Genomic DNA, 15,959 nt, shown 5'->3' with positions numbered 1-15,959 from the left:
ATTTTCTGAATTCTTGGAGAAACAGCTCGTGTCCAAACATCTCCAGGCATTTATACAAACCACTTCCTTCCTCCATATGCTGATTGATGTTCACATACAGAAAGTAGGTTGATTTCTTCAAATTTTAGGGACCGGAACATATGGAGGAGAGATGAAGGGAAAATATCTTTTGGTAATCTCTCTGATAGCATTACCTGGGGTAATTGGTAAAATTAGCAAATGTTTCTCACATTTTGTGTCCCATTTCATTCTCTTGGGTTACCTGATGATGCCTGGTAGCCACAGCTTTAACATACCCCGAATTGCTTGGTTTTGTTGTGTTAATAGATTGGTGTATGTATATGCATAATCTGTTTTTACTATTTAACCTTAGTAAATACTAAGTATTTACTTAATGCACCATTAACAGAATGAAATTAAGGCAATTAAAATAACACTAATTGTTTTTGTGTATGCTGTGTTTAATTTTTCGGAGACATTTTATCTTTTTCTCTTTAAAAATGGCAACTCTTAACTCTGTGCTCATCTAGCACAGTGAAAGAATTAAGCATTTTTTTGCGTGAGCATTTGGCATGTTTGGTCATGTATTTTCACAATGAATATTTTTCACTTATTTGATCTTCTGTGCCTTGAAAAATTATCCGCAGTTTGGTGATCATTAATTTAGTTAGGATTTTAGTATGCTTTAATTTTTAATTTTCCTAACAGAACTTTTTTGCCTTTAAAACAGTCTTTGAGTATGAAATGATTTAATTATTGTAGGTGTGTGTGTGTGTGTGTGTGTGTGTGTGTGTGTGTGTGTGTGTGTCTTTGCATATAGTGGTACTCCTATTAATCTATGAAAGCTAATTTATGTATTTTAATAATTAGAAATTGACACTTTGGAGATATTATTATTTTCATGCATGTTCATGTCTTTAGACTAAACTTGCCTAAATTTTCTAAAGAAAACCGTGCAAGTCTATTTTATGTTTAAACTCCAGCTTTCTATCTGGTGCATTTTTGATATTTGATAAATGTAATTTTATTTGGATACCGTATTTTAAAAGTAGTAAACTAGTGTTTACTGGAATTTTCTACAAATTGAGAAAAGCAAACAAGTGTCAAATTTGAATCCACATATAATTAACATGTACAAAAATGATTTGATTGGCAATTTATCACAATGGTTAGCAGTTATATCACTTGTTAATTCATGTACTCAGACTCAAAACACTTGTTTGCACATGGAAATAAAAGAGAGGTACAAGCTTCAAATATTGTGAATCACCATATTGCTTCTTTATCACTAACTCCATCTGCCTTGCTTTTCACGATGCTTTTTACATTGCTTTTAATATAGAAAAAATTATGCTAAAAAATAGAAAATGCTAAAGAATATCTCAATATTGTTTTATGTCAAAAGGTCTGCACCACTGTTTTCTGTGAAGGAGAAAAACCTTTGAGCACATAGTTCAAAAATTCTTATATATATGAATGAACCAGTAAAGACATCTTTTTCCCCCAAAAAATAGCATTTTAAAATGCTTTCATCGTGTTTCCACTTCACATAAAGAGAAAGGACCCTATTTGCTATTCATTTTTAAATATGAAAGGGGGCTTTGGTTTTTGGTCTTGGTTTTGTTTTGCATTCATTTGTAGGCATATTACTAGGAACTCCTTTTTCTGGCTGTTATATGTCTTATATCTCTGAATTAGCATGTATGTGTATGTATGTGGGTGTGTATCTGCATCTTTCCATACATAAATACATGAGGAAAATACAGGGTTAAAGAATATTAAATTGTCATTATCTAAAATGGCTTATAATTGGTTGAGAATTGTGTTGTTTCTTTTGTGTTGAAGTTTTGGGTGCTGAAAGCTTTTATTAACATTTTGAGTGTCCTCTTTTTTGTTCAAAATAACCATTTATCACAGTATTTACATAAGCAGTAAAATTGTGTAATTGCTACTCACTGGGAAGATTTTAATTTCAGATCAAATATATTCAATAGCATATTTTTATGTAAAATGTATATCACTTAAATTTTCATGAAGACATTTTGTGAAGATGTTGACTTTTCTAGGACTGCTGCTGCGAGTTGGTTATTTAACAGAATATTTTTAGATTTTAACATAGAGATGTAAAGGCTCTATGCATTTCCTAAACTTGGTGATAGCAAAAACTAGGCCTGTCTTTTAAGAAAAGATTCAAGTTGTATGTTTTTCTGTGTACTTTTCTTAACAAATATGCTAACAGCTTTCAGTAACATTTCTGAATGGTTTTTCCTCATTTAGAGAAGAAAGGGAGATTGAAAAATGACCTAGATTTTTGACTTCTTGATGTTTTTTGTATTTTAAAAAGTGGAAATGTTCACAGATTCTCCATGCCATTAATATTCATAATAATAGTTGCACTATCTATACAATCTATATTATTTACCTTTTCTTTATAAAACAGCAGACTGTTTTCTGTCATAAAACAAATCTGGCTTGTATTGGAACAGATACGTCGTCATTTAAAAGAGTTTTAAGGTTTCCTGCTTGCATTGACTGTCTTAAGCTTTAAATAAATGTCTGGCTCTTAATTTTAGTAAATGGCATGACACACTATATCCATGGAGAGCTTTTGACAAAAACTTATTTATCAGTCTTTCTTTGCTGTATGGTTTACTCAGGTGGCTTCAGTTTCCCTGTAGTAAAATAATATCACAGTGCTGGTGCTAGAGTACAGAACAATGTTGTTACTGTGAACACATCTTCTGTAGATAATATCCTGTTCCCTTTCTTTGTTGATATTTTTCTTTCTTAAACTTTGTCGCTCAGAGTATCTTTAATGCTAGCCAAGGAGTCAGGGACTTGGACGTATTTTCATGGACTTCCAAAGCTTTTTTTCCCCAGGTGAGTTAACTGTAAGGAACAGTCAAACAATATTCAGGTATTTCAGCATGTATAACAAATTTTGCCTTCTATCTTTTGAAGCCTTTGCTTAAGGTTAATGAAAGACTTTTTGCCGAAAAAGATCGACACAAAGTGCTACAATTGAGTTTCCCTGGTAATCCTTTTCCCTCTGCTTTTGTCAAAGAATGTATTATTAGTTTAATTTGAACTTTTATGTGACTCCAAATTTGCTGTATTTAATTTATGACTAGCTTCTCCCATAATTACATCCACATCTGGCTTTCTCAACTTGCTTGTTTTGATGGGAAAGTCCCAAATACATGGCTCTTCTCTTCTTCCCTAGCTTTTCACAATGCCCTTTTGGATATTCATCTGAGAATGGGGTGGGAATGCAAAGAGAAAAAAAATTACAGTGCACTTCATCCATTTCTTACACTGGTCCCCAGGTCTTCCATTTCTGTATTGGCTAAAGCATGTATATTAGGGTTCCTTGAGAATGGCAACCATACTTCTATGACTTATTTGTCTGTCAGTTCTTTTCATTCTCTGCATTATAAAAAAAAATGGATAGACTTTGTTTAACAGTTATTAATTTGCATAGTTTCTTTATTCAATAAAATATTAAATATTTTAATAAAAGTTCTCATATATTGCCTTTCGCTGAACAACTTGCAATTATTATTAGTTTTTGCCAAGACTCGTCTCTTGTGTTCTGCTGAATGACCAAAGTTTGGAAATACTGTTATAACTTAATTAAATGCTCTAAATATATCAGTGAATACCAGTAAAATTGATTTTTCACTAAATCTACTAATGTTTGCTTGTTATTTTTGACATCATACCATGTAATTTTTTTAAAAATGGTTGTAAATAGGACTAACTTGCCTCTTCCAACTATGAAATAGCCTGATGTATTTACTGAAATTGGTTATTCACAACTAGATATTTTTAAATGTTTACTGAAAACCTTGTTAGTGTAGTAGCACAGTTTAAAGTTTAGACCTGACCCTCCATTTTCATTTTGAGCACACTCTTTATTCATATGTAATATGAGTATATATGCATGGGTGTGTACAATGCATATTTTAAGTTTACTTTAGATTATAAATCTACATTTTTCAAGTATTATTATATTAAATGTAAATAAATATTGTCCATAGTACGTATTTATACACCTAAAAGTTATTCATCACCACAATGAAATTAATAGACTATTATTGAAGGTTAATAGTGGGTTTAAAATTTTCCCTGACCATATACTGAGTCAAAGTCACAGGTACACAGAATTCTTGAATCTACATTTTTTTAACTTAAGAATTTCATTTTTAATTTTTTATTATAGAAAGGAAGACCCTTTAGTATGAGACTACTTAGAGGGATAGAGCTATTATTTATTTTTATTTATCTTTATTGCATTCACATAGGGAACAATTTCATTCAGATTCAATAGAAAATTTAGGGCATGTCCTTTTATTTCATTTTAGAAGTGATTCTTTTATATCTAAATGCATTGTATTTATGTAAAAATGCATCTTTGATATTAATCTCTCTAAAAGTATAATCCTCTTTTTCTGTTAATAGCATTAATATATCATTGTTTAGTATTGGCCTAGCAGATCTAGCAGGACATCTTTATTTGTATTACATTAAGGAAGTATGAGTTGTTAAAATCTTATAAGCATTCTTATATTTATCCTTAACTAGTAAATATTAAGATGTAGCTATATTTTATGCACATTTTTTGTCATTGCTATCCTGTTTATAGACAAGTTTCTAGAATCTTCACACGTGTTTTCTCTATTTGTAAGTAATTATTACAAAGTGGAAGAAAATGAAGATTTAGACTTTTTAACCTGTACCAACATACAGCAATGCAGTAATGATGATTCAAAATTATTCAGTTGTGGTTCACAGAGTATATTATTTTTGTTTTTCCTACTGTTTAATATTTCATTAAAAAATAAAAATAAAATCAAGTACTATATATTTCTTAAATTGTGGTGGGCAAAAGCCAGAGGTTCATTCGCTCTTTCTGCTATATTTTCTTCTCTTCTTTTAAATATTACTCAGCATTGAAACATTAAAAGATTCTTTGGTAGTGGTGTTAATGTGTATACTTCAGTTATTTTTGGATATGTATTCTCTTATTTGATAGTATTAAAGACTTGCTGTAAAAGCTATTAATAATAGGATGTCGAAAGTGGTAATAGATTGTATTTTGTTTATTTTTTTTTTTCCTATTCAAATTTTCAGGAACCTAAAACTAATACTGATGACTTTTTCAAAGATATAAACTCCTGCTGCCCACAGGAAGCAACAATGCAAGAACAAGATATGCCGTTCTTGCGAGGAGGGCCAGGCATGTACAAGGTAGTGAAGACGGGACCTTCCGGTCACAACATCAGAAGCTGCCCTAACCTTAGAGGTATCCCAATTGGAATGTTAGTTCTGGGAAACAAAGTCAAAGCAGTGGGAGAGGTATGGATTCTTGTAGCTTCATGACTTCTAAATTATTCCTTTTTAATATAATACCAGAGCATCTCTTTCTTCCAAAGGTTGCCATTTCCATCCCAGGTTTTTAAACGTTAATGTTCTTTATCCTTACTTGTAATGCAAATACTACTAACATCATTTTTCTGTGCTTCTTTTTTAAGTAATTTTATTCTCATAATTATCCTTCTGAAAACAGTATTTATATTAACAAAATGATTTGTATTGTATATATGAATGTTTGGTATGTACATATATCCTTTCATTATTATAAATGTACTATGATGTCATGGGTTAACAGCACTTTAAAATATTTACTATGAATTGGTATGGAGATGTGACATATACAAAGAGTTCATTTCTTTGTTCTCATTTATGTGTCTCACTGAAGTCCTGAGCAAATAAAACTTTTTAGTTAATGGTGGCATTTGCCTCAGCTGATGAGCTTGAAGATGTAGTGTGTCATGCTATTTCTCAGTGTCAGGGTCATTTTCAAGTTGTATTATAGACACTACCAATCTAAATAATAGTTTGCTATGTTGGGATATTTTAGGTGCCAAAACAAAAAAAAGAGAGAGAGCGCCACGTGTTTTGGGGTAATGTGTAAAGTTATTTAGAGGTTGTCCTGTGCCTTAAAAGTTATTATTTTTACTGAAGTCATAAATAAGCAGCATTTTACAGAACTTTTTATTGATTTCTGTCTTACCTCAGGCTGTGGTCTTAATTTCAGAAACTAATTTCATGGTAACTTTTGGAATGATTACCCTATTCAAACACTTAAACTTTTTGCTGGTTTTCAGCCTGAGTACCCTGAAAGAATCAAGCCAATCAATCGTGCTTTTTGTTATGTGCTAGGTAACCAATTCTGAAGGTGCGTGGGTGCAGCTGGATAAGAACAGCATGGTAGAGTTCTGTGAGAGTGATGAAGGAGAGGCATGGTCCTTAGCTAGAGACAGAGGCGGAAACCAATACCTTCGACATGAAGATGGCAAGTTGGCTTAAATTTGTGATTTATTCTGATTAACCTTTGAAATGCAGAAGTAAACAACTTTTTTGTGTTTATTTTTTAAGTAAAGAGAAAACTAAAGTTAAAAATTCTTACAATTCTTAAAATTTGTTTGTGAAAATAATGGGTACTCAGCACATGTACGAAGAGAGTTAAAAGAAAATGTGAAACATATGAATCCATCTTTGCAAACTATGTTTTTTTTTTCCCATTGATGTAGATTTGTATCACTCCTTATTCTATGCCAGTCCAGGATTGAATGTTTTACCTTTTTTTTTTTAACCACTAAATGGAAGTTCACTTTTCAGATTGTCAATCATAGTACTTCTCCTAGGCAATTTCATTTGATTTAATTTTGTCTCAGGGTAGGAGCATTGGATAAATGCATAGCATCTTTTGGGGGGTTCCTATTTTGTTGTAAGAGTTTCAGCTTTCAACTTCATCTTTTTCAATAATCTCAGTTAATAAAAACTTTTCTTTATTGTCCCCTTCTCTTCATTCTCCTGGGACAAAAACATAGTTTTTCCAAGTTCAGACCATGCCATCACTTGGGTGAAGCTTTAACTGATCCTTACAGAGTCAAGAATTCCTAAAGAACTATATTTACCGCTAGAATAAAACTGATATCATACTGAAGTTAATTTTTATTTCTTTATATCGAGATTGTGAGTCACTTGTGGACAGGCACAGGGTTTTTAATCTTTGTATTCCTAGTTTTGAAACAGTTTTGGCACTTAATTGCATATTAAGTTTTGTAAATACAAGTTGAATCACAAAAATATTAGGGCATCAAAATAAGTGGATAAGTCGAGCATAGATTTTTTTCTTCCAAATCCTAAAATTTATAGGAAAAGATCAGATAAATTAAAGAACATGCATATTTATCCAAAAGAGAATAAATACGTAGTATTTACCATCCAAGAGGCAATATGGCCATAAGTATAAATAGATCTTTTAAAAGTTTGAAACTTCATGAATGACAGAGTACATTTAGACTACAGTAAAACCTTGGGTTGCAAATAACTTGTCCTGTGAGTGTTCCGCAAGGCGAACAAACATTTATCCTAAATTTTAACTTGATAAATGAGCGATGTCTTGCAATACAAGTAATACCTGACGCCGAATGTCACATGATCACAACTTAGCCAGTGGTTCTTGAAATTCGCTTTGATATATGACTGCTTTGGATTACAAGCATGTTTCCAGAACAATTATGCTCATAAACCAAGGTTTTACTGTATTAACAGTATACGTTAAACATTTTTCCTTTTTTTCCCCCACAATAAGCCTTTGAATAAGTTCTATAATTTTCATTTTACAGGTAAGGAAACTAAAGGTCATGGATTTGAAATGACTTTTGCCTGTGGTTATATAGCTAGATGTATGGCAGATGTATTACCTGAGCCAGAAACTGCATTTGTATTTGAGATGCTGTGCTCATTACAGCACACTACTCTGTGTCAGTAATCATTGAATAGAATCTGAGAACCTGCTACTTCCCTTGTCTTTACAGACACACTTCATAATCACAGCTGATGTGATTGTAAAATAATGTTCTGGGTTGGTATACCTATTCTTCATTATGTTGTGAGAATGAGAACGGCTTCATTTGATGAAACTTAGACATTTTACAAAATAACCTTCCCATTTATAATATACTTAATATATATATTACATATTCAGAAGTTCCTAAACATTTCCACTATATATGCATATTCTGATATAAATGAAAATACATAAAGTGAGGTCAGCTTTATATAAGACATAGGTAAATAATATGAGAATGGTTTGGGTAACTATCAAAGTAACTTCCTAGCTTAATTATTTTTTTAACTGTCAATATAGCTTAAGTGTAAGAGTGAACTCTGGAGCTGGACTGCTAGGGTACAGATACCAGCGCCACAGCTTTTCAGTTGTGTAACCTTGGCCAAGTTAACCTGACGTCTCTGTGCTTCAGTTTTCTCGTTTACAAAATGAAAATAATTTATAAGTTCCATATGAAATCCAAATGAACAAATAATAACATAAAACTAGCAGATGGTAAGGTTAGCTGTTATGATTAAAATGTAAAATGCCCTCTATACTGATGACTGAGTTTTCAATGGAGAGTTTTATTTCTATATCCTTAGAAGGTAGACGGTTCTTCTTAGTTAAAATGCTTCTTAAATTAGTATATTATTTCTGCTAAGTAAGATATTCAACCCTAAAAGCAGTGTAAGAGAAGTTTAAATTTCTCTCAACACTTAATGGTCCTTTGCTCTTATATAAAGTGATGTTAAGTTTTTAACGTAAGACCTGGGGTGATCAGGAAAAAGTGTTAAGAAGTTAGTGCCTGAAAATCACTACGATTAGTTGATGTTGTATCCAAATAGTCTGCTCGTCGATATTAGTATGTAACTGTATTTAATGTGGAAGTAAGAGGATTTGGCACTATAGTAATTTGTATGAGGTAGTAGAAGTACAACAAAACTTTGCTCTTGGTAAAAATTATTTCTAGGTCTTTGATATTTGCAAATAAAGCTAGTAGGCAAAGTTACTGGTCTGGTTAAAAACAGATCTTATACTTGATGCTGAGACCATTCTGAGTCTAGAGGGTGAGAGGGATGCTGTCTTTCCCATTCAGATTAGTGTTCCTGAGTATTTTCCAGAAAACCTATTCCACTGCTGAAATATCTGACACTAAACACTATTGCCTAAGGGAAGTGCTGGGGGATTGACTTCTTGAAAAAAGTCTAGAAATGTAAGTGAAAGGAAAATGCAAGTGGAAGAAAACACCACATTTTCTAGTTCCATTTTCTTTTTGAAGAGATCTTGATTTCTAAAAAATATACTCAAGACTTCATTATCTGTAAAGTTGTTTTGATAGAATAGATACTTTTTCTCCTTTTACCTTGTATTTGACAGATTTTATTTTGCCCTTTTTTAGCTGGCATTAATATGACTGTTGAATTATGGTATTTGTGTTTTTAGTATTATATCATGCAAGGTCTTATGGCCATCTCATTGATAATAAAGGATACCTTAGTTTATTAATTTATGTTGTAAACTGGATAAAATACTTGCCTTTTTTCCTTGAAATAAGAATTACGATGCATTTATTGACTTGAGCATGTGTGAATAGCTCTATGTGACCTGATTTATCATCCTTTCATTTAGAGGAAATGTCCTTATATAATAAGTAAAAATAAGTTAAAAGTTAAATTTTCCACAATTTTTACATTCAGAACTAAAAATATTTTGTATATTAGCATTCAAATAGGAAAAAAAGAGCATATATTTAGACATTTCTATTTGAGTGCTAATATACAAAATATTTTGATTTCTGATTTATAGGGTACCCATTTTTATTTTATAAAGTGCTCTTGTATAAATATGTCACAAATTGGAGCTCCTGGTCCAAAAATACTAGTATGCATTCAATGATGTATCCAGCCACAATGAAAGTAAATTGGCTTCATAAGACCATATCCAGTTTCTAAGTCTCACTGTGTATTTGATAATGAAAACAAAGATTTGTCGTATAATTAGTCACTATCAATGACCTAATTGTTAGACTTATTATCAAATGTAAATGTGAGGTTTTAAAATCTAACCATCATAAAGTATTTCTTGGCAACTTTCTCTTCATTCTATGAATAGGGGAATAGCATATAAGAAACTAATTTTATAGCTGTGTCTTTTATTATAGAACAAGTTCTTCTGGATCAAAATTCTCAGACTCCTCCTCCAAGCCCTTTCTCAGTGCAAGCTTTTAATAAAGGGGCAAGTTGCAGTGCCCAAGGATTTGATTATGGACTTGGAAATAATAAAGGTAGGTGTTTGAAAGTGAGTCTTCTACCTACCCAACTTTAATATTTTTATTACCTTCTCTTTTAACCATTTTTATTACTGTTCACCCACAAAACTTTATTAAAGTTTGTTCCTAGAAAACTAACAATCAAAGTGTTTGCAAAGGTGTTCTTTTAGAGTGTCATTTTTACCAGTTTTAGCTTATGTTTGTAGTTTTTGCTTATTTGCTCCTATTTAAAGATACTCACTGTGAATTCACATCATAAATTCAATGACACTGTATCTAGTAAAAGAACTATTATTTCTATCATTCACTTATTATTAATAGTAGTGTTAATGAGCAAAAAGGAACCTTCCACATGATCCATTTAAAATCAAAATGTTTTAAGTAATATTACATGTCAGCTTTATTACATACACATGGTTTTGAATGTTTAGCCAAGTTATCTTAGTTAATTTAGAATTCTGTGAAATAGGCTATATTCGGGTTTGGTATGTATAATGAAATCAGAAAGTTGTAAAAAGGAAAACAAAAACTCCAAGCCAAAGAAATAAAATGTGTGTAGCTGGTTTTGTCTGCAGTATTAGAAGAGACCAACATAATGGACGATCCAAACAATAATTATTTCAGAATAATTTATACTTGCATTTCATCTAAAATTCCGACACATTCCTTTTCTTTTCTGTACATATGATCCTGACTCCTTCTAAATCAGCATATTGTCAGCAAGTAGCATATAAGTGGGATGATGGGTAGGAGGGAGAAGATAGCCTACATGGAAATAATTTTACTGTAAAATGTCATTTACACTAATTCATAGGATTTGATTTCGAGGAACAAATACAGCATCATTAGACTTGCAGAGCAAATGAAATAATGAAATCATCAATAAAATGCAAAATGACATCAATGTAGAGGAGATATTCAGTTTAAAATAAAACCACATGTTGTTTGATATCTTTATTGCTTTCCACAAAGTATTTATGTGAAAGAAGCCTAGCTACAAGATTTCCTTTTGGCTTTTCCTACTCTATTGTGTTGGTCTGTCCTGCAGACTTGGGGACTGCCTGCTTGCTCATTTCTGGTAGCTCAGATTGCAACTAACTTGAGCTAGACCTTCATACTTAAGTAGGGGAAATGCTTGATGGTGTTTTCTTCATGTCCTTTTCTCTCTCCCATTATCAATCCTTAAATTAAAATCTCAGTGTTTATTTACTACTACTCTACTTCATTAGTAGTCTGTTTTAGAGCCATGTTTAATTCAAATTGTATGCTGTCAGTCTCTAAAGTGTCTAAATTGTACTGGTGGCTCTCACTTTAAATCAGTCTTCAAAATATAATTTACTTAAATATCGTAGGAATTTAAATCAACTTTTAGGAGACAAACATTGCTGATAACATTTGTTATTAAATAGAAATAATGAAGGACTGCTTTTTAAAAGTGTAATTTTTGCTTACATTGTTCGTATTTTTTAATAGGCTTTTAAAATACTTAGATGGTGCAAAGGAATATTAAGAAACTTAAATCTAATTAAATATATCTGACCTTTGTTAATGAACTTACCTTTAAACTAATTCCCATTTTTTAACTGTTTATACTGTCCAAGATCAAGAAATTTTTTATAAAAATTCTTTATTCTTAATTCTATAAAATTCTTCATAATTTCTAAAATCCTTCCTGAAATCTACAACATAAATTTTTGAAAAGTGGACATATGTAGCTATGTATACAGTTCTTTCCATATAAGTCTATTCTTTCTTGCTGTTTCATTTGAAGTCTTCACTTAAGAAACTTTATTATATTTAGGGAATATGGCTGGAAAGGTACTGTGTTCCAGTTTTTACATCAACTAATCTAGATATATTTTTTCTTCTTCTCTTTTTCAGTATTATTTAAAATATTTAATACATATACTCTCCTAAAGAAGAAGCTAAGGATCATCCATCTAATTATATTGTTTCATAGTTTTAAAAGTATTTTTCTGTTAAAGTCCTGTGTATGTAATTTCAAGGGAGAATGTCAGAATTCATACTTGAGATACTATTCCAATTAGATAGCTCATACTTCTTTTTATCTTATAAGTCTTAAAGATTGTTACATTATCCACCCAAGCAAAGGAGCTCATGCTTTAAGAAGTATAATTTCTTTGGCAGTAACAATTTAAAAAAAGAAAATAATTTATTAACTCTAGTGTAAATATATTACTAAGTTAATAACATATACTTTGCCTCCCTTCAGTTCTACATTTACTTAAAAAAAGTTTTCATATTATTTGCTATTTCCTGCATGAAGAGTACTGCATATGAGGTGGAGTTACTTAGTCATTTATTAGGTATTATGTAGAAGACATCATTTGCTTAGATCTCAGTTTACACTTGTATGATATTGAGTCAACCTCTCTATCATAGATTCTTCATAGACTCTGAATTCCCCCACACTGCTGCTCAATGTTGTGTGTAAATTTTCATGAATTTGTTTTCATAGGTGGGCTGTTATATAAGATTATTAAAAAACAACATAACATTTGGTCCCTAATTTGAGAATAATGATCACCAATTTCCACTCATTCCTGAGTTGGCATAGTTTTATTTAGTGTTTAACTTTATCTGAATGTCATAAAGCACCATATTCTTTGCCATTTTGGATGTTAATTAATAACAAGTTGTAGTTTTGACTGTTTTGCCCACTGCAGGTGACCAACTGAGTGCCATATTGAATTCCATTCAGTCTCGGCCCAATCTCCCAGCTCCTTCCATCTTTGATCAAGCTGCAAAACCTCCCTCTTCCCTAGTCCACAGCCCATTTGTGTTCGGACAGCCCCTTTCCTTCCAGCAGCCTCAGCTTCAGAGTAAGTCTGTCAGCCTTACCTGCCTCATCAAACCATTTCTGAAGCTTTGTTCTGAGTTGTTTATCAGTTACTAATTATTTATCAACTCACTTGACTGACTTTATTTCATGAGGATGTTATCCCTTTCCACATTTTTGAAGGATTTAAGCTATTCTGAGCTAAGACATTGTGCAGCTAAGACATTTGTTTTTTAATCACACATTTTTTTATTAAGTATAGTTATTAAAGTATGGCTATTATGCTCTCTACTCTAATTCCAGCATAAGCAAATACATACATAAAGCATGTTAAGAAAAACATTTCATTTAAATTTTTTTATATAAAATGCATGACTATACTAAGCATCACTTACAGAGCTAACTTTCATTGTTTTACACTGGATTTTTGTTACTGAGGGATGCCCCAAGAGAATAGACCTATTTCACTATACCAGTGGGTAGAGGATAGGTGGTACGGGGCAGGTTTGTTTGTTTCTTTTAAGTGAATTTGGTATCTGTGAAATGTATAGCAACTTGAGGTTTCCAGATTTTCTCAAATTGTTGTTTCTTCTCTTGCTTTTTGTTGTTGTTGTTGTTGTTGTTGTTGTTTTTCTTGTTGTTAATGTGTTAAAGTGATTATTTGATTTTAGCTATGCCTTCTAAGATTGCTCTAGCCCTCCATCCATGATGTAATTCACATTGATCTGGAAAATAGACCCAAACAAATTACACTTAACCAAGTGTTCTTTTTTCTTTTTTTTTTTTTTTTTGAATAACTTCTTGAGGCCTCCACATAAACTTCTCAAAGCTTCTTGTGGTATGACAGCAATATATTCTTCTTGGCTTTCAGTTCATGTTATCGGCTGTACAATATATACATATTCACTGAATGAGATAATTCATGAAAGTCGCAGATCATGCAAATAATGTTACTTATTAGGATATTATTATCTACCTTAGATAAAGAGTATACAAGAGTATAAACTTTTCTGGGATTGCACTATACATTAGGCAAGTTTAATGAAATTAAGTAGTTTGGAAATATAAGTAGTATCAATTTCTAGCCAATCATTGTCTATATATATATGGATATTGAATGTGTCTTAAAAGAAGAATTTCAAGGAAATATGACAGTGTCATGTGTGAGAAGTAGCTTTTTCCTTCTTTGGTAAGCATTACAGATGAAGGAAAGAGAAGTGACAACTTAGTTTACTCATTTAATGAAGCAATAGTTTTTTTACATTTATATATGCCCAGATTGCAGGAAGTCTTAAAGGTAAAGACAAGAGAAAAAACAAAAAGGAAAAAAACCATGATTAGGCAGAAAATCCATATTAGATATAAAATTTCAAACAGGAAATGACTCTGATAATGTCATAGCAGCAGCAGACAACAGAAAAAAGTAAGGACATTTTTGTTCTACATAAAAAGTCATTTCAAGTCTTCTCAAAAAAAAAAAAAAGTGGGGTGCCTGGGTGGCTCAATCGGTTAAGTGTCCGACTTCGGCTCAGGTGATGATCTCGCAGTCCGTGAGTTCGAGCCCCGCATTAGGCTCTGTGCTGACAGCTCAGAGCCTGGAGCCTGTTTCAGATTCTGTGTCTCCCTCTCTCTGACCCTCCCCCATTCATGCTCAGTCTCTCTCTGTCTCAAAAATAAATAAACGTTAAAAAAAAAATTAAAAAAAAGAAAGAAAGAAAAGTGTAATTATTTTTGTTTTACCAAATTATCTAATAAAATATTTCAAAATATAAAGACCATAATAAAATCAGGCTTATTTCTCTCAAAGAATAATAGGTTTCCAACTGACATTGTGTCAAAATAATTGTATGCATCTTGTGTCTGAGTGTTATCAGTACCACTGCTTTCTTTTACCACCGTCTTGGAGCAAATTTCAAATCATGGCCTGAACATATCTCAGTTACCAGTTTTCTGAATCATCGTTTGTCTCTATTCCAACAGTGGGAATTATGTAGCTCTTTCTTCTAAACCTCTTAGTTCTCATCAGAATATCACTGAAGCTTGACTTTACAAATTCCAGAAACCAAAATTCTTAATTTTTAGTATGACCAAAAAAAAAAAAAAAGTACGGAATCTAAAATAGTTTTAATATTTTGGAAGTAAGTTCGAATGGTATTCATCACATCATATTGGGAAAATTAAATATGGCAGAGTGTGCTTATTGTTAAGACTACCTGAGTAAGGTATTCTTTCCTGAACTTCACTGCCATCCATCACACCAGCAGTCCACCTCGCTTTAGAAGATGGCTACAGGGGCACAGAGGGGGCACGCTCTCTCTCTCTCAAAGTAAATAAACTTTAAGAAAAAAAAAACAATAGAAGACGGCTACATACTGAACTTCTCATTACTAATTAGTAAAATGAGAATCACTGTTGTCTTACATATTTGTGATACTAAAAGAAAACATTATGTATAGGGGACTATATATACTAATTTTTTGCTTATATTGATAGTCACTGCTATGTGCTAAACACTGTCTTTAAACACTTTAATACATCCTCATTTAAGATAATGTCTCCATTTTACAGGTAAGGAAACAGAAGCTTGGTAGAAATGGTTTTCCCTAGAAATAACGTAGTAAAATGGTAAAGCCAGAGTGTGAGACCAGTTCTACTGACTACAAAGGCCATGTTTTAAATATTCAGCTTTGCGTACTGAGTAAAGCTGCCAAAACTGGCCTTTGATACATATTTTTAAAATTTCTGCCTACATTTCCTGGCACCGAGTCTAGAATATTAGCTTTGTTTGGGTTGTTTATTTATACTTTATAGTTTAATTTTCAGAATGTAGCATAGTTGGAGAGGAAAAAAAGATTTCCTAAATGTCATAAGTCAAGTTCCCAGTTAAGTATACAAACTCTACATAGACATATATAAACTGCCCCACATGTTAATTTTATTTAGAACCTCTATGAGTGTAATTATCAATAATTCTTTAGTTTTGTTTT

The 15,959-nt window shown here is 31.8% G+C and overlaps 1 protein-coding gene across 22 annotated transcripts in view; it reads left to right on the top strand.

The window, feature by feature from the left end:
* MYCBP2 (MYC binding protein 2) overlaps positions 1-15,959 on the top strand; it is a 283,279-nt gene that overhangs the window by 206,973 nt on the left and 60,347 nt on the right. For 8 of the 22 annotated variants that reach the window (XM_045479572.1, XM_045479566.1, XM_045479530.1 and 5 more), the window contains 5 exons: positions 2,806-2,880; positions 5,134-5,358; positions 6,226-6,358; positions 10,065-10,187; positions 12,836-13,015. In XM_045479572.1, the coding sequence (XP_045335528.1) occupies positions 2,806-2,880; positions 5,134-5,358; positions 6,226-6,358; positions 10,065-10,187; positions 12,836-13,015 (736 nt within the window). The remainder of the gene's footprint in view (positions 1-2,805; positions 2,881-5,133; positions 5,359-6,225; positions 6,359-10,064; positions 10,188-12,835; positions 13,016-15,959) is intronic. The other 14 variants (XM_045479686.1, XM_045479581.1, XM_045479538.1 and 11 more) reach the window with 10 other exon arrangements.

Source organism: Leopardus geoffroyi, chromosome A1, assembly GCF_018350155.1.
Source record: "Leopardus geoffroyi isolate Oge1 chromosome A1, O.geoffroyi_Oge1_pat1.0, whole genome shotgun sequence".
In the NCBI taxonomy this organism is placed as follows: Eukaryota; Metazoa; Chordata; class Mammalia; order Carnivora; family Felidae; genus Leopardus; species Leopardus geoffroyi.
The sequence above is the reverse complement of the archived record's forward strand: the minus strand, read 5'-3'. Positions and strand labels throughout refer to the sequence as shown.